Below are 26,492 nucleotides of genomic sequence, written 5' to 3' on the forward strand. Positions count from 1 at the left end.
TAATTAATTTTTAATGGTTAAATAAATTTTATTTAGTGATGTTTGTTTAAGCTAATTAACTAACTATATTAATTTAGATTTAAATGCAACATTATGTAAATTTATTTTTTTAATATATTTTTTTAAACAACGATTATTTGAGTTAATGGATATTAGAGTATAGAGTTTGGATTTATCTCAACGCTTTGGTGAAAATCTGTCTCAAACTCCGCACTTAAGAAATCCACCCGAAATAGGTAACTTTTTGCCCTTTTTAGGTGAAATTCTATCATTAGATGACTCAAAATAATCATTTCATTTTTTTTTATAATTTTTATATTTGTATCATGTATTTTTTTATTATACTTACAAGTATCTAAATATATTTATACTATAAATATTTCCTTCTTTCCTTTTTTATCTTATCCTTCTCATTTACTTATTATTATTATTATTAACTAATTTAAATCTATTATTGATTTTCTTACTATTCATTCACTTATTTTAAATGCATGTTCTTCTAAATCCCAACTTTTTATGACTAACAAAATATTTAAAACATTTGGTCTACTATTTTTACTCTTAACATTCACTTTCATATTTCTTGCTTACACTAATTTTTATATTTTAAAATATTATCTAAAAATTTTAAGACACTATTCAATATCATCAAATCACATATTTAATCCAAACATCTCAAAACACAATAAATCTTCAAGGAAAGAAGTGTGATTCTTTATCTAGCTTGGGTTAAGATGATAACCCAAGTGTAATATTGCAGCCCACCGGAACACCTCTGTTAAATGCATCGTTGGAGGCCCAAAAGGAAAAGCCTCTCATTCTCCAGATGACGCGGCGCTGTTTAGAGGCTCTCGCATGCTGACTTTTTGCCTTTTTTTTTTCTTTACTCTTTACCCATTTTTTCTGCTCTTTCACCAGCTCTCTCTACTCACTCTCTACCCATTTTTTTTGCTCTTCACCCCATATCTCTTAACTCTTCCCACCAGCAGCTTGGAAGCTTCTTCCCCTCTCCCTTCGCCGCCGATTTGACCCCTCTTTGGCCAAAAATTTCTCCCCTTTTTCTCTTACCCTGACGCCGAACCTTTCCCCTCTCCTTTCACCGCCGGGTAGCTTTTCCTTGGCTCGAAACTTCTCTCTAAAGGGCGACTTTATCCAAGCTCAACAGGCGGCACCAACCCCAAAAGAAAGTTGACTCCTTTGCCGGTTACCCAAAGCGAAAATCCCTCCCTAAAAATCAAAATCTCGCCTAAAACCCAAGCCAACAAACTGTAAAAAACACCTCATGCTTCTCCATTTTTTGCATATATATTTTGATTTTTATGATGGTTTTTTTTTTATTTTTTTTCTATTGTGGTTGGGGTAAAATGGTTGCTAGAAAGCTAGGGATTTTTCGATTGTTGGTTCCTCTCTGTAGGGTTTTTCCCTCTGGTTCCCAAGGTTTTTTATTTTTTCCCTCGTAACAGTTGTGACGATTGAAATGAGACAATTCTTGTATAGAATGTAGCATAAGGCATATATCCTTAAAATAAGTTCACCGCATGATTCCACTGAGTTTGACTTGCTTGGTGGCAAGGATCTTTAGAGCTTTCTTTTTTATGCTTAAGTAGGGTTTGGAGTTGGGATTACAATTAGATAACAATATTTTATTGACAGTTTGATAATATCAGAATGTAGATTAGAAACCCTGCAGAATCTTACTAAAATTTGCTTGACAATAAACCCTTACTAAAACGGCAGCATCCATACCCTTTGCCTTAACATGAAGGCAAGGCCTCATTTGACTAGTTGCATAATTCTTGCCATCCAGAGAAATTTATGCTAACAGATTGGCATCCAGGATAATTGTAAAAAAATTAAGTTTGGTCAATGGTAATTATCTCTCCAACTGAAAATATCATATCTCTGTCAAGTCTACCTAATGAAAAAGGACAGACAGAGGAATAGGATATCCATGACTATGATTAAAGATGGAAAGCAATGTTGAAATGTGCTGAAAGCTCATCAGCTTGGTTTTAATTAGGACCATCAAACGCCCCTGTTCAGCAGCTAGAGGACATAGATAATAAATCTTTCTGGCAACGCGTAATGAAAAAGATGGTACAACTAAACTATTAGCTATGCATCAATATCAAACTGGTCCAGTTCTACACAGGTTTCTGGGTCAAGGCCCTGCCAAACTTCAAAGACAAGTGAAAGCGCAAAGGCTTTGCATGCCATGAAAACCATGTTGAAGACTGTGATTCTTGTAATATGACACGATTTGACCTGTCAAAAAACCATTGACAGAATGGTCATAGGACTTAGTTAAAGTTCTTTTATGAATTCAACTTCTAGAACAGGACAAAGAAAGTAGTACAAAACACATCCTAGGCTCTAACTTTAACATGCTTATCCTATGCCAAAAAGAATATTGACAAATGTGAAATGACTGCAAGCAAGCAATGTAAGCACCCCAAGAAAACAGAGGCCACATCGAAAAAAAAAACACAAGGATTAGAACATTGACACCCCATTTTAACTTGTTTTCTAAACTACCATTGCCCTTTTTCTTTTTCCCCTTTGAGCAGCAATTTACATTGTCTTCTTCAAATTTGACGTTGCCATTTGAGCAATTCTTCTTATCTTAACAAGCCCTCTTTCATGGTACCAGAAACAAGTGGACATTTTCTCTTGCTGTCTTCGTACTTGCCAGCAAGGGAATCGAATAGGATTCCAGCACCAACACCAACAGCCAAATCAATGGTGTAACAACCCCTGGTACCTAGCAACCTCACAGCTTGAAGCACATTCAATGTATCAAATAACCATGCCAATTCCCATCTACGCATTCGCCTCATTTCGAACGACGCAATCACAGATCCAGCAACATGGCCCGAGAAGAATAGGAAGAACGATACATTCCCTACTGGAAAATCCACTCCTGAACCTACAAATTCCTGTCATTCCATGATTGAATCAGCTGATCAAACCCAATAACCAACCAGAGTTAAGAAAAAGGGATTACGACTACCCTGTTCCTGACAACTTTAGACAAAGACAAAGATACCATTGACAGTGTTGTTCATTATCTTCAGAAATCAATCAAACATGATCATACCAATTTTATGGAGATGAAATCAAACAATTCAAATCAGGGAAGGATAAGTTTTCAAATGTTAAGAACCTGGGGTAATGGGAGCTGCGTGGAGTAACCAAGAATCCCACGACAAGTAAACATGAACAAAGCAGATATTGTAGCCCTTGGCCGACACTCGATTAGCCATGTCCATAGTATATAAACTGTCTGCACCCCTACAAACACCTCACCCCAAAACATATGTATCCAAAGATCAGATCATGCTTTTTGCTGTAATCAAACTTTCTTAGAGAAAAGTTAGAAACCATTTAAAGTTATATTATATATTGACATGTCAAAAAAGCTCTTATGACACTTTTCAATTTTTGCCTATACCTTATGTCAATGCCACACGAAATATAAAATATAAATAATAATTTAATTAATAATAATTAATAAATTGGTAGTAATAACAAATTATTTAATTTAAAATAAAAATATAAAAATTTAACTAATTGTAATAAAAAAATGACTTATTTAAATTTTTAAAATAATGTAAAGATTTTTTTAAATATTATATTTCAATATAATAATTCTTAATCTGATACATTTTTAATTAATTGCATTTGAAGAATGCATAAGGGACTCATAAAGGTAGATCTATAAGATCTCCATGTGTGGAATCAATTTTTTTTGCCTCTTTGTTTTTACTAATAAATACATTGTGATGAAAAAAAAAGCAAAAAGAAATCAATGAAAATATACTTGAAAAAGTTCATGCAATTTATTCTTGAGGAAACAATACTCATGTTCTAAGAGCTCCAAAGCTCTCAGGCACCTTCATTTGACATGCTAAAACATCTCTTTAACCATATCTTAAAGTGGGTAATGAGGTTGTTTCTGATTAAAAATAAAATAGTGAAAGGAAACGGTAAACTTGGAAGTTGGAAATGGAGTAGTATAAATGTTTTGACATTAAAAAAAGGGGATTTTTTTATCTTTTAAAAATAACGTGTTTTTGTAAATAACCCTCATGATAATTTTAACTGTTTTTAGCCACCAAAATAGATTTTGGGACAAAAATGTCCTTAATGAGCCATCTTCGTTAGCGTGCATTATCAAATAGGTGGAAAATAGGAAAAAAAATAAATTTGCAAAGATTGGTTGTGCAAAATACCTTTTTTTTTTTGCGAAGGTTGTGCAAAACAAAATAATGTTGCATGAGATGGGTTTTCAGATATTTGGGACATGGCATTCAGATAATAGAAGAAGAGAGATATTAAATCGAACGAGGAACCAGTCGTCATGAATGGAAAGCTTGGCTAATGATGTGAAACCAGAAATCCTTGATACGGTAGTGAATTGAAAGGAGAAAGATGTGAATCCAAAGCAGAAAATGGTCTTGCTATAGCAAGCCATATGTGAGACAGTTGTCGCAGGGCAGGGTTTAAAATTTGTGAAACGTCATGTTGGGAATGTGTGACACGGCACCGCTCAGAGTTGGTGAGACGCCATGGAAGGAATCTGTGAGACGTTAGAGTTAAGAGTTGGTGACACATCATGGTGAGAATCTGTGACATGCCAACGTTCAGAGTTGGTGAGACGCCATGGAGGGAATCTGTGACACGCCAGAGTTAAGAGTTGGTGACACGACATAGAGAGAATCTGTGACACGCCAACGTTTAGAGTTGGTGAGACGCCATGGAGGGAATCTGTGACATTCCAAAGTTAAGAGTTGGTGACATGCTATGGAGGGAATCTGTGACATGCCGGCATTCAGAGTTCGTGAGAGGCCATGGAGGGAATCTGTGACATGCCAGAGTTTAGAGTTGGTGACACGCCATGGAGGGAAGCTATGATACTCTAGAGTTAAGAGTTGGTGACACGCCATGGTCATGGTTTAGAGTGTGTGACACGACATTGCTTGAAAAGCTGACACGCCATGGTCATGGTTTAGAGTATGTGACACGATAGTGCTTGAGCAGCTGACACATCATGGTTTGAAATAGAGAGAGGAAAAAAAAGAGGACAGTTAACGTGGTAATTGTTTAGACTTTCACTGAATTAATTCCCCTTTTTCAGAATCAATAAGAATATTAAAAGACCATTTTTCATTTTAAACAGTTATTATTCAGAATTCGTAACGTCTATGTGATTCATTTCTCATTCCTGCCGGTACCGGAGTGTTCGAAAAGGCTCTTTGAAAGCGTAACGACACCACAGCACCAGCAACAATGTCAACCATGAATGAAGAGGTCAATGAGTCTCAAATTAAAACATTATTGTGTTCGTTAATTTTTGGGTTTTTCCTAGGTTTGTTTGATATGTTCGGGTTTTTTGTTTTGTTTTGCAAATGTTTAGACTGTATTTTCTTACTAGTTTGATGGTTGTTGGGGTTAAGTCGTAGTGGTTTTAGGGGTTTTGGGTGTTTACCGTGTGATGCCATTGTTATTATAGTTAGTTATTGACGCGTCAGCTTTATATGATTTGATTTGATATGCATGGCATGTGACAATATTTTACTTGATATGCATGGCGTGTCACAACATTTTACTTGATATGCATGGCGTGTGACAGCATTTTACTTTATATGCATGGCGTGTAACAACATTTTACTTGTTATACATGGCGTGTGACAGCATTTTACTTTATATGCATGGCGTGTGACAGTATTTTACTTGTTATGCATGGCGTGTCATAACGTTTAACTTGTTATGCATGACGTGTCACAACATTTTACTTGTTATGCATGGCATGTCACAACATTTTACTTGTTATGCATGGTGTGTCACAACATTTTGCTTGTTATGCATGGCGTGTCACAACATTTATTCCTTATTGCACATGACGGCTTAACTCACTGATGCATGTGTGCCATGTTTTGTAGATCCAGCGTAGACAGTATGAGGATTTTGACAGTTTGCTAATTGTGCCAAGGGAGAAGTGGGCGTTCAACGTTGCAATTAACACCCACTGTAAGTGGTCGTAGTTGCATTACATCACAAAGACTCTCCAATAAAAGGAGGAGTACGATACAGTTAAGCGTACCTGCTTCGAAATGCTCCTGGACATTTATCCACATGGGTACTTTTGTGCCGGTCTCTTGCACAGCATCATGATTCGTCGGATCAATGAGAGCCAGTCAATGGACCACGAGCTATGGTTTGCCATTGGCAAGAGCAAGGCGCGACTATCAAAGCAGGAGTTCTGCCTCATCACCGGGGTTGAAGTTTGGTCCAATGCCCGATGTGTTCAAACGACCGTACGAGGTTGCTGCGGCGAGAATTCATGATAGATACTGGAACGGGCAGGAAAACATTAAGCTGCAAGCTTTGCTTGATACGTTCCGCGGGGGTAACTTCCAGCGACTAGGAGACGCGACCAAGATGGCACTCGTCTTGATCGTGAATAACATTTTATTTGGTCAAAACTACCGTAGACGGGTAGCGCCTTGGTTGTTATCATTGGTGGAGGACATCGACGATTGGAATGTCTTCCCATGGAGGCACTATTCTTGGAAGCTGACCTTGGACTACCTTTTGAAAGGGTTCGAAGTACCTGACCCAAGTGTGACAAAGGAAACTCGGTTACGCTACAACATTTATGGATTCGCATGGGTGATACAGGTACTATCACTTAACATTTTGCAGTTTCCTTTTGAAAAAAAAATTTATGGGTGCACTCGTTTATGATTTACGATCTAATAATGATTACATTTGACATGCAGTTTTGGGCAATGGAGGTAATTTCGGTCCTCCTAAAAATAGTTGCCCCCTCTGGTCCAAAGAAAAACGTCTACCCATGAATGTGCAGATGAGATTGCAACCAGAAGCCAAAAGACTTCTACAAGGCAATTTAGAAGTTAGAGTCATCTGACCATATGAGTGAACAACTGCTAATTTTTACGTTATATTTGTATAATAATTTTCCCTATTCAATAATGATTTTATTTGTTTATTTGCAGTTGTGGGCATTGGAGACGTTGTAACCCACCGCGGATGAGGCCCTCCGGGAGTATTTTGTGGACCTTGATGTCTCGTTATCGGAGGGCCACGAGTACGTGCCAATAGGGCACATGGAGGATCGGTCAAATTTGGGCTTAGGTGCGAGGCAAAAAAGGAGAAGCTTAAAGGAGAAAAGAGCCTCTAGTGGCACGAAGCGGATGCGCACCGCCGCTGCTTTAATTGAGGAGCTGTCGGGCCCTGAATTGATGGACGAAGGGGACGACCATGGTCAAGGCAGTGAACAGCCGGTAAGGACAATTGTAACGATTTTGTGTTCTCCAATTCCATATGTGATTATCGAATAACATTTTCGTGTTTGCAGTTGGACCATGCACCGGCAGCTCCAGAACCACTCATCGATCCTCCTCAAACACATAAATGCCTCTGTGACATCGTTTTACTTAGCTCAAACCACCTTTCAAAATTCAATTACTTCAGTTGTTTTCCACCAGCCTTCAATAGTTTATTTTTCATATTAAAGATCATTTTCCAACACTCCCCCATGATTTGAAATCTGGTGCACTCCAAGAAGAGTTCTGAGCATTTCAAATCTCTCCCTAGATAAACCTTTGGTTAATATATCAGCTATCTGAACCTCTGTATTGCAATGCTTGAGTTCAACTTCTTTTTCATTCACTACCTTTCCAAGAACATGATATTTTACCTTGATATGCTTGGTTCTCCCATGATGAATTAGATTTTTGGCTATTGCAATGGTAGAAAAATTATCAACAAAGATCATGGTGCTCTTATCTTGTTTGAAACCAAGATCATTAAGAATTTTCCTCAACCACTTCAACTGATTTACAGCTGCTGTAGTTGCTATGTACTCAGCTTTTGCAGTACATTGTGCAACAATACTTTGCTTCTTTGAATTCTATGAGAAAACTGCACTATTGAAAGAAAAACAGAACCCAGTTGTGCTCTTAGAATCATCAAGTGACCCTGCCCAGTCACTATCACTATATCCAACTAAATCCCCACTCTCTTGTTTCATAAACCTCAGGCCAAAATCAGCAATTATTTTAGTATACTTGAGGATTTTTTTGGCAGCTTTAAAATGTAACTGTGTAGGAGCTTACATGAATCTGGACAATAAACATGTAGCACACATCAAATCTAGCCTAGTTGCTGCCAAATACAACAATGAACCTATTAGACTTCTGTAAATTGAATCATCAATAGCTGCAGAACCATCTTCTTTACAAAACTTATTTCCAAAAGCTAGAGGAGTTGCTGTAGACACCTAAAAAAATATATATAATAATAATAATTAATAAATAATTTTAAATTATAATAAAAAAAACTAAAAAAAAGGGGGGGGATGGCTGGGCGTACGCCCAGCCATCCCTTCATCCGTCCCTTCCCCCACCCACTACGCGTGATGGGGGTTCTGGCCACCAACTTCAGGGGGTGCCAGAACCCCATCACCGGGTTGCCCAAATTTTTGGACAACCCGGCTCCTTAAAAACCACCTACAACCTGCAAAAAAGGGGAGAACACAGACACAAAAGGAAGAACAAAAAACAAAAAAATCCTAGATCTACCAGCAGAAGAGCCTAGCCACAGAAAAACAAAAAAAAAGCAAACAAAAAGAAAAAAAGAAGAAGAAGAGAGAGAGAGGTGAGAGGTCGGCGAAGGAGAAAGAAAGAAAGAAGAAGCCAACGGGGAGAAGAAGGAGAAGGAGAAAGAAAGGAAGAAAGAAGAAAAAGAAAAAAGAGAAGGGGGACCCGCGGGGAGAAAGGAGAGAAAGAGAAGGAGAAAGAAAGAAAGAAGAAGCCAACGGGGAGAAGAATGAGAAGGAGAAAGAAAGGAAGAAAGAAGAAAAAGGAAAAAGAGAAGGGGGACCCGTGGGGAGGGAGAAGAAAATAAAGAGAAAAAGAAAAAAGAGAAAGAAAGGAAAGAAAGGAAAAAAAGAAAGAAAAGGAAAATAAAAAAGAAGACAAAGCAAGTTGACCAAGAAACAAGACAAGAAAAAAGTTGTGGGCTCTTGAATTCATCTGGGTTTCGTCGGACTCAAAATTAGGTAAGTTTTGCATTTTTTGTTATTTGGGTTATTATATTATTATTATTAATTTTATTAGCATTCAATATAGTTTTTATAAAAATTATAAATGTATTTATAAAATAATAAATAAGAAAAAATATATTTAAGAAATCAAATAAATAATTAAATAATAATAATAACGATAACAAGAGTAAGTAAATGCGAAGAATAAAATAAAAAAAGAGAAAGAAATAGTTATATTATAAATATATTTAGAGAGTTGTAAATATAATATACATACAAAAATACATGATACGAATATAAAAAAAATATATATATATATATATATATATATAATGAATGAAAAAATAAAATGATTATTGAAAAAATTTCACTTAAGAAAGGCAAAGAGTTGCTTTTTTTTAAGTGAATTTTTTTTTGGTGCAAAGTTCGAGACGGATTTTCACCGAAGCGTCGGGATAAATCCGAACTCTAAACTCCAATACCCGTTAAGTCAAATAGTCATTGTTAAAAAATAATATATGTAGGAAAATTTTGTTACATTCGAATTAATTTAAATAAATATTACTAAATAAAGTTAATCCAATCGTTTAAAAATTAATTAATTATTTATTAGATAAGCTTTGCAATCAAGTAAAAAAATTGACCAACAACAAATATGGATTTGAATAGAAAACCACAAAAAATAAAGTATATATAAATAATAAATAATAAATAATCAAAAATTTTTTAAAACAATCAATAAACGCGCGCATGTAGATACCATCATTTTATACTGTCATTGCATGCCACTCTTATTTTGCAAATGGTGCGGGAATCCCGATGATGGGATTTCCCCGAGGAGCTTGTAGAGACGAGTTCTTCCAGGGATATCTCTAGGTGAGGAGAATTTCGAGACTTCACCAAAGCGTTGGGATGGACTTCGAATAATTTTCCAATAAAAGATTACCGACTCCATCATTTAAAATAAACAAGTCATGACATCATTTTACGCTCGTATCATGTGCATACGTAAAGCCAAATAAAAAACTCAGTCTGTCAATTTAATAAAAGTTTAATTAATAAAGTAGGGATTAAATTAAGAAAAGGCTATATTAAGATAACTTAAGATTAAATGGTACCGTTCGTGGAACGGGCGCCACGGAGGTGCTAACCCTTCTCCGTGCGTAACCGCACTCCCAAACCTATCTCTAAAAATGTAGACCAGTTCTCGTTCTTTCGACGGGCCTAAAATTAATTTAGGACTTCGTCGATTAGAATCGGGTTAATAGGTGACCAATCACACCTTAGATAAAAAAGATTGGTGGCGACTCCCACTCGGATTTTAATTTTCGCCCGCGTCTGGCGGACGGGTTCCCGGACCCGCACGTTACGACAAATGGCGACTCCACTGGGAATCTTCGAGAGTCAAGCCATTAATTAATCATAAGTTATCTTTAGCCTTGAATAATTTGTGGTTTTCCCTAGCATCAATTTGGCATATTTTTGTTTAATGCATTTATTTATTTTGCTGTTATTACTTCACTGTTTTTAATAATTGCGGGAAATTTAGGATAAGGGGAATGTGAAATTATTGGTCCAAGGTCAGTATATTCCTTCTCACACACTACACATCTTGCATTCATGCATAAGCCTTCCACCCGGGCTTTGTCCTTAATTAAGAGGGGGTTAAGTAGCTACGCTATCGTGAGGTGATAACCTCCGCATGGGCTAGTGAAGACTCCCACTCAAATAGAACCTAGTCCGTTTGAAGCCTGTAATGGGTGAGGACCGGGGTGCCTTACTAGTCCGTGTGGACGACAATGAGGAGCGATTTGGGAACCTTTAGCTCCATTTTCAACCCAAACTCAGCATGTAGAATACCGAGAGTCGCCTTTACTTAGGTAGAGCTTCACCCGTGAGAATATACCTTTTGACTAGGTACACATAAAGGAATTTTCATAATCCTCTTGTTCTAAGTTCTTCTCTGTAAAGTAATAAAGGCATCATATCATTAATTATTTTTATTCATCTTTTTTAATTAGAATAGCTTTTGGAATTCCTATTTACTGTACTAACTTGAACTTTTTGCATATGCATGTTTGCATCATAATTTTGCATATAGGAAAATTATGTCATTTGACAATCATTGACGAAGTAGATGCAAAAGATGACTCTTGAATTGTAACAAGAAACAATAGCTTATGCACTGAATTACTTTGTTGAGGGGTGTTATGTGACATATACTTTTAGTACATGATCATTCATATGTGCATAAATCCTCATTTCATGACAATAAGTATTTTCACCTGTAAATAAAGGTAAAGGGTTCATTTTTTCATTCATACATGCATCTAATTCACGTTTATGATTACAATAAGGTTCCAAATATAGCTCGACCACCTAAGCCAAGTGACCAACGTGTTCATAATACGCGTCGACGAGCAAGGATCATGGAAGAAGAACAAAATGAACGAATGGATAGAATGGAGAGAGCTCAAGAAGAAATGAGAGAACAGTTAGCAAAGATGATGGAATTGATAACAAGCTTAAGTAAAGGAAAAAGGGTTGCAGAAGAGTCAGCTCCGTCAGAAAACCCACCAGCACAAGACAGTGGAAACCAAAGGGATGATCCATCCTATCCCCTAGGGTTCACTCCACCACATGCCCAAACCTTTCAAAGGGTCCACCCTCAAGTGATGCCATCCGTTTATTACAATGCACCACCCCCGCTAGGCCATCAACCGACTCACGGGCAATTTGGGCCATATTCTGGGATAAATCTTGCTGAACCAATACATGTCCCAGATTTAGACGATCCAAAAGAGCAAGAAAAACTAAGAAAGGACTTGTCACAAACAGGAAAAAATGAAAAGGACCAGAAAAAGTATGATCTGTTGGAAGAACGTCTTCGTGCTATCAAAGGAGTTGATAGGTTTGGTACCATGGACGCAACCGAGCTATGCTTAGTGCCGGATATATTGATCCCTGCCAAGTTCAAGTTTCCGAAATTTGAAAAATATGACGGAACAAAATGTCCCATGGCACATATTACCATGTATTGTCGGAAGATGGCTGCACAGTCTCACGATGATAAGTTGTTGATCCATTTTTTCCAAGATAGCTTGACTGGGTCAGCTGCTCGGTGGTACGTACAGCTAGATCGAAATCATATTAAAACTTGGAAAGATCTAGCAAGAGCCTTTATAGCCCAATACAAGCATGTGGCTGAATTAGCCCCTGATCGGTTGTCATTGCAGACTATGGAAAAAAAGCAAAGCGAGAACTTCAAGGAATATGCCCAAAGGTGGAGAGATACAACAGCGCAAGTTCAGCCACCTCTCACTGATAAGGAGATGACTGTTTTGTTCATAAACACACTCCGAGCTCCATTCTATGAGCGCTTGATCGGCAATGCCACAAAAAACTTTACAGATTTGGTCTTATCGGGAGAAATAATAGAAGGAGCTATCAAAAGTGGCAAAATTGAAGGGCATGAAGTTGCCAGCTCAAAGAGAGGGAATACGCCCAAGAAAAAAGAAGGGGATGTGCAAGCAGTCGCTCACGACAGCCAACAAGCCCACAATTTTAACCCGTATTACCCGTACCCCCCATACCAACCCTTCTATCCGAACATAGGCAACATCACACAAAACCCATATGTGTACCAACCTGCCCCGCAACCAACATTTCAAACCAATGTTCTTCCACAAACTCCACCACCAAGACCGGTAGCTTCAATCAATAATCCTGGTCATGGTCAAAGAGGACCTAGAACTACCCTAGAAAAACCAAAGTTTGATCCTATTCCAGTCCCTTACACTACATTGTTGCCACAACTCATAGAAAATTGACTCCTTGCTCGAACCCCTTTAGAACCACTCCGATCACCTTTCCCGAAATGGTATGACCCGAATGCACATTGTGATTACCATTTTGGAATTCAAAGGCACTCCACCGAGAATTGTACTGCTTTAAAACATAAGGTCCAAGCTCTCATTAAGGCAGGACTTTTAAATTTTGCCAAAAAAAGATAATTCAAATGTTGATAGGAATCCCTTGCCTAACCATGGAGGTCCGACAGTGAATGCAATACATGAAGGGATGATTCAAAGGGTGAAAAAGAATGTCGACGAGATTCGAACACCGATGGATAGAGTGTTTGAGGCGTTGTCCAAAATAAAAGCCATCACTCCAGAACCGATAGAGATAAAAGAAGTAGGACAGATCTCACCCTTTCTTGCAAATTCCATATGGGGGTTGTTGGACATTCCATTCAAAATTGTGATGGCTTTCGTCTTAAGTTGCAAGAGTTGATGGATTTGTCAAAAATCGAGTTTTATGAAGAAAGTGAGGAGAAAGAATTTTGGAAAAAGACAATTCCCTTTTTGTATAAAACCTTTCGATTCGTGGGGTGCAAGGCATCGGACGAGGTCAATCAGGTTCCACGGATGTTTGGTGAGCTATCAATCCATATGATCAAAGATGAAGAACTTAACGAGATCCCTATGGTGTATCTAGTACTGCTAGGAGAGGAGCTAAGCAATTGGACAGCCACGGAATTGCCCATCATCTTTAAGTCTTTCGAAATGTAATGAACAATTTTATCTAAATGCCTATGCCCAAGGGTGTTAAGAGTAATTTCTTGTTTAAGTAGGGCTTTCTGTTACCTTCATCATTTAAATAAATGACAATGCATAATGTGCTTCATAATTCATCAACCTTTTTGCATGTTTCCTTTCATCTATTCTTTTAGCCAATAAATACTCGCCCATACACGCGTCCAACTTTACCTGTTTTCAGGTCTTTAAATAATGAACACGAAGACAATCTAGACAACGATTTGAATATCGATTTTGAGATGATTCCGAACGTTGATGAATTGAAAAATGAAGAGGAGGTGGATGACTATGGCTTACCCCCTGATTTGTCGAGAATGCTGGAACAGGAGGAAAAGGAGATTTTACCTCATCAGGAACTCACAGAAATGATTAACCTCAGAAATGGGGAAGATAAGAAAGAGGTTAAGATTGGCACCTCGCTGTCATCCGATGAACGGCAGAAGCTAGAAGAATTGCTCCGTGAATATGTGGACGTGTTTGCTTGGTCATATCAGGACATGCCAGGTCTTAATACTGACATGGTTGTTCACAAGTTACCTTTGGAACCAGATTGCAAGCCTATTAAACAGAAGTTGAGAAGGATGAAGCCAGAAATGTTGCTGAAGATTAAAGAGGAAGTAAAAAAGCAATTCGATGCTGGATTTTTAGAGGTGGCTAAGTACCCTGAATGGGTGGCTAATATAGTTCCAGTTTCTAAGAAGGATGGAAAAGTTCGAATGTGCGTCGATTATAGGGATTTGAACAGAGCGAGTCCGAAGGATAGCTTCCCTTTGCCGCATATTGATACTCTTGTGGACAACACAGCAAAACATGCTTTGTTCTCATTTATGGATGGCTTTTCTGGTTACAATCAGATTAAGATGGCACCCGAAGATATGGAAAAAACAACGTTCGTAACCATGTGGGGAACGTTTTGTTACAAAGTAATGCCATTTGGATTGAAGAATGCAAGCGCCACCTACCAAAGGGCAATGGTAGCTTTGTTCCACGATATGATGCATAAAGAGATAGAGGTATATGTGGATGACATGATTGCAAAATCTCATACAGAAAGGGATCATACTGTTAATCTCAAGAAACTGTTCGAGAGATTGCGAAAGTTCCAGCTCAAGCTGAATCCTGCAAAATGCACTTTCGGTGTAACTTCTGGGAAATTGTTAGGGTTTATAGTAAGTGAAAAAGGAATTGAAGTGGACCCGGATAAAATACGAGCTATTCAAGAGCTACCACCTCCCAAAACGCAAAAAGAAGTGAGAGGATTTTTAGGGAGGTTGAATTACATTGCTCGATTTATATCCCAACTCACCTGCAAATGTGATCCAATCTTCAAGCTGCTTCGGAAACGAGACCCAGGAGAATGGAATGAAGAATGTCAAATAGCCTTTGATAAAATCAAAGAATATCTCACAAATCCACCAGTGTTGGTGCCACCGACGGTCGGAAAACCTTTTATTTTGTATTTGACTGTGAACAAGAATTCTATGGGATGTGTATTGGGACAACATGATGAAACTGGGAAGAAAGAACGAGCCGTATATTACTTGAGCAAGAAATTCATGGAGTATGAGTCCAAATATTCTGCGCTCGAAAAGATGTGTTGTGCGCTAGAATGGATCGCCCAAAGGCTCCGACAATATATGTTGTATCACACAACATGGTTGGTGGCGAAATTAGATCCCATCAAGTATATTTTTGAAAAACCCTGCCTGCCCGGAAGAATAGCTCGATGGCAAGTGCTATTGTCTGAGTATGACATTGTGTATGTGTCCCAAAAATCAATCAAAGGGAGCGTCGTCGCCGATTTCCTTGCAGATCGAGCTAATGAAGATTATGAATCTGTAAGTTTCGATTTTCCAAATGAAGATTTGATAGCCGTCTTGCATGTAGAAGAGGTTGGTCTCAATGAACTTAATCTATGGAAGGTGTATTTTGATGGAGCATTCAATGCTTTGGGGCACGAAATTGGGGCAGTGTTGATTTCTCCAAATGGAATGTACTATCCAGCCACGGTGAGATTGAATTTCAATTGTACTAACAATATGGCGGAGTATGAGGCGTTGGTAATGGGATTACAAGCAGCAATTGAGATGAAGGCTGACGCGATAGATGTTTACGGAGATTCGGCTTTAGTGATATGTCAAATGAAAGGTGAATGGGAAACTAGAGATCCTAAACTAGTTCCATATAAAAAGCTGGTTACAGAATTAAGCAAACAGTTCAAAGAAATCAGCTTCAACCATTTGCCTCGAGAAGAGAATCAGATTGCTGATGCTTTGGCCACCCTCGCAGCGATGTTCAAAATAAAAGAGGCGGCTGATGTACGCCCTTTTGATTTAGAAGTCCGTGAAGTCTCCGCACACTGCTTGAATGTTGAAAAAGAGGTTGATGGTAAGCCGTGGTATCATGATATCATGCAATGCATCAAGCACCAGGCATATCCTGAGAATGTCACGGATAATGACAAGCGAACTCTTTGAAGATTAGCAATGGGTTCTTCCTTAGCGGAGAAGTGCTCTACAAAAGGAGTCGAGATCAAGTACTCTTGAGATGTGTGGATGTTGCGGAAGCCAACAAAATAATGAAAGAAGTCCACGAAGGAACTTGTGGAGCTCATGCTAATGGACATATGTTGGCTAGACAAATTATGAGAGCTGGTTACTATTGGTTGACATTGGAATCAGACTGCATAAACTTTGCTCGAAAATGCCACAAGTGTCAAGTATACGCTGATAGAATCCATGCTCCACCAGCCCCATTGCACGTTTTCACGGCACCTTAGCCATTTTCAATGTGGGGAATGGACGTGATTGGACTTAATACGCCAAAAGCCTCTAATGGACATCAATTCATATTGGTGGCCATTGATTATTTCACGAAATGGGTAGAAGCAGCTTCCTATGCCAATGTGACGCAAAAGGTGGTGTGCAGGTTCATCCAAAAGGAGATCATATGTCGGTATGGGCTGCCGGAAAGGATCATTACTGATAATGCAAGTAATTTGAATGGTGCGATGGTGAAGGAGGTGTGCACTAAATTCAAGATCAAGCATCATAACTCGACAACTTATCGTCCGAAGATGAACGGAGCGGTAGAGGCAACTAACAAAAACATCAAAAAGATTGTCGAAAAGATGACTGAAGTTTATAAAGATTGGCATGACAAACTTCCGTTTGCCCTACATGCATATCGAACTTCTATGCCTACCTCCACCGGGGCAATTCCGTACTCATTAGTATACGGTGCAGAAGCAGTTCTACCTGTTGAAGTAGAAATCCCATCATTGAGGGTGTTGATGGAGACAGAATTGGAAGATGCTGGGTGGGTCTGCTCCCGCTACGAATAGTTGAATCTGATTGAGGAGAAAAGGCTGGCGGCTCTTTGTCATGGTCAGATGTACCAACGAAGGATGATGCGAGCATACGAGAAAAAAGTTCATCCTAGGCAGTTCCGAGAAGGAGGGTTGGTTCTCAAGAGAATACTCCCTAATCAAACTGATTTTCGGGAAAAATAGATGCCGAATTGGGAAGGGCCATACGTGGTAAAGAAGGCTTTTTCAGGAGGAGCTTTGATTTTGGCTGACATGGATGGGGGAGATCTGCCTAATCCAATAAATGCGGATGCGGTGAAGAAGTACTATGCTTAAAAAAAAATGGAAGGGGTTCGTGCTGAAAACCCGAAAAGGGCAGCTCGTACCTAAGGGAGGAGGCTCATGTCGAAAACCCGAAAAAGGGCGGCTTGAGGCCGAAAAACAGGAGGATATAATGGAATTTGGGGATGTCAGCCTAAGGATTGAGGTAGAAATACACCATGAATGGAGCTCCACAAATTCACAAAATAGGGGAAGCTAGGGAATCTGCAACCTACATATTTGCTCAAAGCATCAATCAAGGATAATTCTTGAAGTCGAATATCAGATTGTTTTCTCTTAGTGGTCTGAGTGTTCATTATTTAAAGATCTAATGTTTGCCCTGTAAATTCTTTTTGCCTTGGATTATTTGATTTCTTATATATGAAATTCTCCTTCGCCTCTTTATTTTAGCCCTTTTGTTATTTACCATCCCATGATTCACATAGTGATTGTCATAGAAATGAATGATAATTGGTAAAAGGAATAAACTAATTAAGCAAGAAGTTACACTCATTGTTCAGCAAAAGACTTAAGGATGAAAAAAGGAATGGCAGAGCCCTGAACCAAAGGCAAAGTCAAATGTCAAAAGAGAGGGTACTTAAGGGAAAATTTGGAGTTACCTGAATTCTACAGGAGGAAAGAAAACAGGCAAAGAAGATCAAAAGTTGCAGTGAAAAATCGGATGAAGCAAGAGGAAGGTCTTGGAACCTTAATGAATCGTAAACATGAAAAGCATTCAATCATGTCAATCATGCATACATGCCTAGCCACGCACTCGACAAGAATCAAAATTAATTCATGTCCCAAGCGTCGAAGGTAGAAAGTCACTCGACCTAAAGGGTTGAGATTGTAAAACTTCAATGGAAGGATTTGAGTCTTTTCATTTCATGTTATTCCAATTAAGTTAGCATTAAAGAAATTTTTTAAATCGAACCTATTGTAAGATAGGTCGAGCCTAGATTAAGTCTAGAAATTTTAATTTTGTTTAAATCGAACCTGTTGTGAGATAGGTCGAGCCTAAATTAAGTTTAGGAATTTCAACTTTTAAATCGAACCTGTTGTAAGATAGGTCGAGCCTAGATTAAGTCTAAGAATTTTAATTTTGTTTAAATCGAACCTGTTGTGAGATAGGTCGAGCCTAAATTAAGGAATTTCAACTTTTAAATCGAACCTGTTGTAAGATAGGTCGAGCCTAGATTAAGTCTAGGAATTTTAATCGAACCTGTTGTGAGATAGGTCGAGCCTAAATTAAGTTTAGGAATTTCAACTTTTAAATCGAACCTGTTGTGAGATAGGTCGAACCTAGATTAAGTCTAGGAATTTTAATTTTGTTTAAATCGAACCTATTGTAAGATAGGTCGAGCCTAGATTAAGTCTAAGAATTTTAAATTTGTTTAAATCGAACCTGTTGTAAGATAGGTCGAGCCTAGATTAAGTCTAGGAATTTTAATTTTGTTTAAATCAAACCTCTTGTGAGATAGGTCAAGCCTAGATTAAGTCTAGGAATTTTAATTTTGTTTAAATCGAACCTGTTGTGAGATAAGTCGAGCCAAGATTAAGTCTAGGAATTTTAATTGAATTTGTTCTAATATGAGTCAAGCCTAGATCAAATCCAGAAATTTCGTTTTTGTTTAAATCAAACTTATTTTGAGATAAGTCGAGTCTGGATCGATTTGATTAAACCAATTGGCTTCGAGATAAGCCAAATGTGGTGTCTACGTCTTTGCACTATCATTGATTCTCAAGAATGTACAAAGAGGGGCAACTGTAGACACCTAAAAAAATATATATAATAATAATAATTAATAAATAATTTTAAATTATAATAAAAAAAACTAAAAAAAAAAAGGGGGGATGGCTGGGCGTACGCCCAGCCATCCCTTCATCCGTCCCTTCCCCCACCCACTACGCGTGATGGGGGTTCTGGCCACCAACTTCAAGGGGTGCCAGAACCCCATCACCGGGTTGTCCAAATTTTTGGACAACCCGGCTCCTTAAAAACCACCTGCAACCTGCAAAAAAGGGGAGAACACAGACACAAAAAGAAGAACAAAAAACAAAAAAATCCTAGATCTACCAGCAGAAGAGCCTAGCCAAAGAAAAACAAAAAAAAAGTAAACAAAAAGAAAAAAAGAAGAAGAAGAAGAGAGAGAGAGGTGAGAGGTCGGCGAAGGAGAAAGAAAGAAAGAAGAAGCCAACGGGGAGAAGAAGGAGAAGGAAAAAAAAAGGAAAAAAGAAGAAAAAGAAAAAAGAGAAGGGGGACCCGCGGGGAGAAAGGAGAGAAAAAGAAGGAGAAAGAAAGAAAGAAGAAGCCAATGGGGAGAAGAAGGAGAAGGAGAAAGAAAGGAAGAAAGAAGAAAAATGAAAAAGAGAAGGGGGACCCGCGGGGAGGGAGAAGAAAAGAAAGAGAAAAAGAGAAAAGAGAAAGAAAGGAAAAAAAGAAAGAAAAGGAAAATAAAAAAGAAGACAAAGCAAGTAGACCAAGAAACAAGACAAGAAAAAAGTTGTGGGCTCTTGAATTCATCTGGGTTTCGTCGGACTCAAAATTAGGTAAGTTTTGCATTTTTTGTTATTTGGGTTATTATATTATTAGTATTAATTTTATTAGCATTCAATATAGTTTTTATAAAAATTATAAATGTATTTATAAAATAATAAATAAGAAAAAATATATTTAAGAAATCAAATAAATAATTAAATAATAATAATAACGATAACAAGAGTAAGTAAATGCGAAGAATAAAATAAAAAAAGAGAAAGAAATAGTTATATTATAAATATATTTAGAGAGTTGTAAATATAATATACATACAAAAATACATGATATGAATATAAATAAATATATATATATATAAAATGAATGAAAAAATAAAATGATTATTGGAAAATTTTCACTTAAGAAAGGCAAAGAGTTGCTTTTTTTTAAGTGAATTTTTTTGGGTGCAAAGTTCGAGACGGATTTTCACCGAAGCGTCGAGATAAATCCGAACTCTAAACTTCAATACCCGTTAAGTCAAATAGTCATTGTTAAAAAATAATATATGTAGGAAAATTTTGTTACATTCGAATTAATTTAAATAAATATTACTAAATAAAGTTAATCCAATCGTTTAAAAATTAATTAATTATTTATTAGATAAGCTTTGTAATCAAGTAAAAAAATTGACCAACAACAAATATGGATTTGAATAGAAAACCAAAAAAAAATAAAGTATATATAAATAATAAATAATCAAAATTTTTTTAAAACAATCAATAAACGCGCACATGTAGATACTATCATTTTATACTGTCATTGCATGCCACTCTTATTTTGCAAATGGTGCGGGAATCCCGATGATGGGATTTCCCCGAGGAACTTGTAGAGACGAGTTCTTCCGGGGATATCTCTAGGTGAGGAGAATTTCGAGACTTCACCAAAGCGTTGGGATGGTCTTCGAATAATTTTTCAATAAAAGATTACAGACTCCATCATTTAAAATAAACAAGTCATGACATCATTTTACGCTCGCATCATGTGCATACGTAAAGCCAAATAAAAAACTCAGTCTGTCAATTTAATAAAAGTTTAATTAATAAAGTAGGGATTAAATTAAGAAAAGGCTATATTAAGATAACTTAAGATTAAATGGTACCGTTCGTGGAAAGGGCGCCACGGAGGTGCTAACCCTTCTCCGTGAGTAACCGCACTCCCGAACCCATTTTTAAAAATGTAGACCAGTTCTCGTTCTTTCGACGGGCCTAAAATTTATTTAGGACTTCGTCGATTAGAATCGGGTTAATAGGTGACCAATCACACCTTAGATAAAAAAGATTGGTGGCGACTCCCACTCGGATTTTAATTTTCTCCCGCGTCTGGCGGACGGGTTCTCGGACCCGCACATTACGACAGTTGCTACAACCTTACAAGCAGACATGTTGAATTTCTTTAACAGATCCTTGGCATACTTAGTCTGATGTAACCACACTTCTTCACTAGTTTGTAGAATCTCCATGCCTAAGAAATAAGTCATTAACCCCAGGTTTATGATTACAAACTCTTTCATCATCTGGCTTTTAAACTCAATCAATGAATCACCATCAGGTCTAATGATTAGTAAGTCATCCACATATACTGCAACAATTAACATTGCAGTATTTTCAAGTATCTTCACATACAAAGTCTACTCATTTGTGCTTTTTAGTAGACCTTGACGGGAAAAATAAGCATCTTTCTTGTCATACTAGGCCCTAAGTGCCTGTTTTAAGCCATACGATGCCTTAACCAGTTTACAAACCTTGTCCTCTGCCCCTGGTTCAACATACCCTTCAAGGTGCTCCACAAAGACATCTTCAGACAGATTACCATTTAGAAAAGCAGACTTTACATCCAAATGGTATATCTTCCACCTTTCTTTAGTAGCTAATACATCAATCAACCTAATTGTGTCATATCTGGCAACCGATGCAAAAGTTTCCAAATAATCAACTCCATAAGTCTAAGCATAACCATTGACCACCAATCTGGCTTTTATATTTGTTTATTGAGCCATCAGAATTTAGCGTAGTTCTAAATATCCATTTGACTCATATTATCTTGTGATCTGTAGGTCTGTCTACAAGTAACCAGGTATTATTTTTCTTTATCATGGAGATCTCAGCATCCATAGCCTTTCTTCAGTTCTCATCCACAACTGCTTCAGAATAAGTGACAGGATCAACAGTAGCAAGATTACATTTGCTATATATATCCTCCAGTGTCTTTGACCCTCTTACAGCTTTACTTTCGTCTTCAATATCAGAATCATCACTTTCCAACAAAAGTTGATGATTATCCAAATCTTGACTACCAGGAACAGGTTCTACAATCTTTTTTTCCCAGTTCCAGAAATGACTTTCATTAAAGACCACATCCCTACTTATAACCACTTTGCTTGCATCTAAATCATATAGTCTATATCCTTTGGATTTGTCACTATAGCCAATATGCACGGCAATAAAAGCTTTAACATCAAATTTTGATCTCTTCACATAAGGAATTCAAGCATAGCACATACAGCTAAAGACTTTAAAATGAAAGACAGAGGGTTTTTGTTCATACTGAATCTCAAAAGGAGTTTTGAACACCAATTCTTTAATGATGTTTCTGTTTTGAATGTAGTTGGTAGTGTTAACTGCCTTAGCCCAAAATTTCATAGGGAGATTACACTGTAATAATAAACACCTTGCCATTTCAGCAACTGTTCTGTTTTTCTTTTCAGCCTTACCATTCTGCTGTGGACTATAAGCAACTGTTAATTGATGGTGAATCCCAGCAGTTGACAGAAGCTTCTCAAATTCATTTGAAGTGTATTCAGCTCCATTATCGGTCCTTAACACCTTGATGCTTAGGCTAGCAAAGTTCTCAACTTGTGCTTTGAACTCAGAAAAACTCCTTATAGCTTCTGATTTATTCTTCAAGAAGTAAATCCAACAGTAATTAGAGAAATCATCAATAAACAGGATATAATTCCTGCTTCCACTCAGTGAGGGATTCTTCATAAGACCACTCAAGTTAGTATGAACTAGCTCCAACTTCTTTGTAACTCTCCAACTACTTTCATTAGGAAAAGGTTTCCTGGTCTGCTTCCCAAGCTAACAGACATCACACAACTTCTCTGGTTTAACAATGTTAGGTAGACCTATTACAAGGTCTTTTGAAGTCATTGTTGTCAGTGAATTATAATTCACATGACCAACTTGTTTATGCCACAATTCAGATAAATCTTTCTCAGTATAGAGAGCTAGTTGTTTACTTTCAGACAATTTCATAGGATAACACTTATTCTTCATGCTCACAGTTAATAATTCAACACCAGCAGGATCGAATATTGTGTATTGCCTATCTTTAAACAATAAGGCATAACCATTATCATCTAATTGACCTACACTAAGTAGATTCTGATCAGCTTCAGGCACATAATGCACATCATGAACAAACCTCATACCAGATGCAGTTTTCACTCCTATGGTGCCTACTCCAAGTATCTTCATGTATAGACCATTACCTATTTTCACACAAGCCCTATAGCTTTTATCAAGCTCAGTGAAAAGATTAACATTACCTGTCAAGTGGTTTGAGTAGCCACTGTCAATCAACCAGGTGCTCTTCTCATCAATCTCATCATTTGCCTTAGCCATAAACAATACCTCCTCAAATTCATCTTTTTCTTTAACCACTGCAGCCTTGCCTTCAACTTCTTGTTTCTTGGCTTTACACACTTTCTCCACATGTCCAAGTTGTTGGCAAGATCGACACCTCACATGAGGTCTATACCAACAGTACTTTGGAGTATGATTGGTCTTTTTACATTGAGTATAGGGAGGAAATTTATCATGACTCTTCCCTTGTTTTGCAGATCCAGACTTAGTGCCTTTAGCACTATTCTTCTTAGAGCTTTCAGATTTAGCTTTCAAACCCTTAGTTTTAGCTACTAAGGCATTCTCAACAGAGTCTTCATCCTTGAGGGCTTTTCTCTGCTCAAAAGCCAATATAGTAGAGATCAATTCCTTTGAATCCTCAAGTGATGTCACTTTTGATTCAAACTTGTCTGACATACTCACCAAAATTTTGTTGACCATCCTTTGATCAGTGACTTCTTGTCCCAACATTCTAAGCTGATTCACCAGCTTCAACATCTTATCCGTATACTCTTGAATACCCTCATTTTCCTTCATTTTCATCACCTCAAACTGTTTCAATAAATTCATAATATGTATCACCCTTGTTCTGTCATTGCCTTAATATTCTTCTCTGATGTTATCTCATACTTGCTTAGGATCCTCCAAAGGCATAATCTTGACAAAGATTGACTCTGACACAACTGACTGCAGGCTAATCAAAGCCTTGTATCTCTTTGCAACTTCCCCCGAGTGTTGCTTAATCTGAGCTAAAGTCGGATTAGCATGCCTTTGAATAGGCATCTCACCAGACTCCACCACATCCCATAGGTCAAATGCCTTAAGATATGATCTCATCTTCACTACCCAGAAAGGATAATTAACACCAATGAATACAGGAGGTGCAGTTGCACTAATTCCAATTGTTGCCATATAGAAATTGAAGATGATACGATCAAAAGCAAAATGGTACAGGTCCCTTGAGAAAAAACACTCTGATACCATGTAAAAGAACTCGATTTTCACTGACAGAGGCTAAATAAGAAAATGAAGAAGAAAGAGAAGAACAGAGTATCAGCTTAGAAGTAAAATGAGAATTTCATTGATCAAAAAGATATATCAAAAACAACGGCTACAAGCAAATATATTCACTACTAAGAGCTGTTCCTTAGATGTAGCCTCGAAAAACCTAACAAAATCGGATCGAAGCACAGAAAACGAAAGGAGAGTTTTCTGTTGCTCTAACAGTCAAAAAACAAAGAACAAAGAAAATAACAACCAAATGACCATTCGACTAACAAAAACGACACTCATGAAGAACGTTTTACAAGAAAAATTAAAAGACTAGTGAAACGACACTAATGGTCATCGTTTCACAAACTTAAAACACTTAAATGCCTTTACGACATTGTTTTACTTAGCTCAAACCACCTTTCAAAATTCAGTTACTTCAGGTGCTTTCCATCAGCCTTCAGTAGTTGATTTTTTAGATTAAAGATCACTTTCCAACAAATTCTTCTTTGTTTCCTTTTTGTTGGGTTTCACTCTTTCCAGGGTTTAAGGTTTTGAGTTCTTTTGCTTTCTAGTGGGAAGCTCACACGCCTCACGGTTCACAACTATTTAAAGCGTGAGAGTTTAGCTTGGGCCCTAAACTCATAGAATACAACGGTAAATATTAAAAAAAAAACACTAGCCAATACATTCAAATATTTTAAACAGCTAAAATATTCTACTCCTAAACATAGAGCGTGGACTCACCCACAACCCTATTTGGTGGAGCTAAGGTATAAAAATAATTCACAAGTACTTATAGGCAAAGGATAAAGTTGTTAAAATACAGAAAATATTGGGAAATGGTTTGAAGGGGTGTATTTATCTCATTTTCTTAAAATTTTTATTCGGATTCATTATTGGTGTGCAAAAGAGTTTCTTAGGATAAACTTTAAATACATAATAAGTTCAGTCATTGACTACATTTTGTATGGACAAAATTAATTCACTGAACATTTATTAATATATGACAAGATTATTAAATTTTTTATAGAATTTTTCTATAGCAAAACAATATAGAAGCAATTCAAAAGAATTTGAAGGAGAAAGTGACTGTAAGTTGTTTCTTTGTTGATATAATTTCATAAAAACCAACAAATTTTATTTATAAACAAATTTATATCTCTTTGTTCAAAGTTAATCAACCTTTTGAACAAATATAGGTGTTTGAGCAAATACAACTATTCAACCAAATCAGGGAGATTGCATTAATTATGTAATTTTTCTATAAATGTTACGTTAACTTATATTAATCTGGGGTGAGCAACATTGTAAGGTTATCATGGATCGTGGTGGACCAATGGGTTTGGATCGATTTTAAGGTGATCTTGTGACTTAACGAGTGATCCATGATTCAAATTTTGTATGGCCGACACTTTTAAGGTGGTCCATTGTCCTAGACATTTTATCTATTTACCCAAGATTAAAAGACTAGACTTGTTCCTACGGTTTAGTCCTTCTGAAATTGAGTCTTGAATCAATTCTAAACTAACAATCATTTAAAAAATTATATAAAAAATAAGATAAATATTTAGAAATTATAAAACTTGAACTCATAATAAGAAAAATGTTGTTTTAAAAGATCTTAACCATATTAAGTTAAAGAGTTACATAATATTAAAACATTTATATCCAATACAAACAATAAATAAATAAAAAAAAATCTACCGACAACACCAAACAAAATGTAAGACTTTTAAAGTATTGTAACTTAAAAATAAATGTGAACTATTGCACGGATATGTATGAATTTTTCTTATAGTATTTATGAATTTGATATACTATTTGAGTGTAATATTATTATTTTTTAAATAATTATAAGAATTCTTAATCGTATCAAATCATAAGCTTAATCGTAGAGTTAACCTTACAAAAATATGACCTAATCCACGATTAAAAATTTTTAAAACCGATCTTATACAAGTGATGTATAATCATGAATTTAAAAAAATCCACCTAAACCATGCAGTAGTGAAGGGAATGGGCCGTTAGTAGGGTTCCCGTCTCT

General features: G+C 36.9%; 1 protein-coding gene across 1 annotated transcript; it reads right to left on the bottom strand.

Annotated features, from left to right (window-relative positions):
• Positions 1-2,369: 2,369 nt before the first annotated feature.
• LOC18595270 (phosphatidylcholine:diacylglycerol cholinephosphotransferase 1-like) lies at positions 2,370-3,350 on the bottom strand. Its single transcript, XM_018122972.2, has 2 exons — positions 3,164-3,350; positions 2,370-2,936 (listed from the first exon to the last, which is right to left on the bottom strand). Exons 1-2 carry the CDS (start codon positions 3,314-3,316, stop codon positions 2,619-2,621), a joined length of 471 nt encoding a protein of 156 aa, XP_017978461.2. The 5' UTR covers positions 3,317-3,350; the 3' UTR covers positions 2,370-2,618.
• Between the last annotated feature and the right edge of the window lie 23,142 nt (positions 3,351-26,492).

This window comes from Theobroma cacao, chromosome 6 (genome assembly GCF_053813885.1).
Source record: "Theobroma cacao isolate CCN51 chromosome 6, ASM5381388v1, whole genome shotgun sequence".
NCBI classification, from domain to species: domain Eukaryota; kingdom Viridiplantae; phylum Streptophyta; class Magnoliopsida; order Malvales; family Malvaceae; genus Theobroma; species Theobroma cacao.

Bases quoted from the DNA above. Each gene is read 5' to 3' on its own strand.
- LOC18595270 (XM_018122972.2), bottom strand. From the start codon at position 3,316: ATGTTTTGGGGTGAGGTGTTTGTAGGGGTGCAGACAGTTTATATACTA. The intron at 2,937-3,163 runs GTTCTTAACATT...ATGGAATGACAG, and splicing joins CGCAGCTCCCATTACCCCAG to GAATTTGTAGGTTCAGGAGT.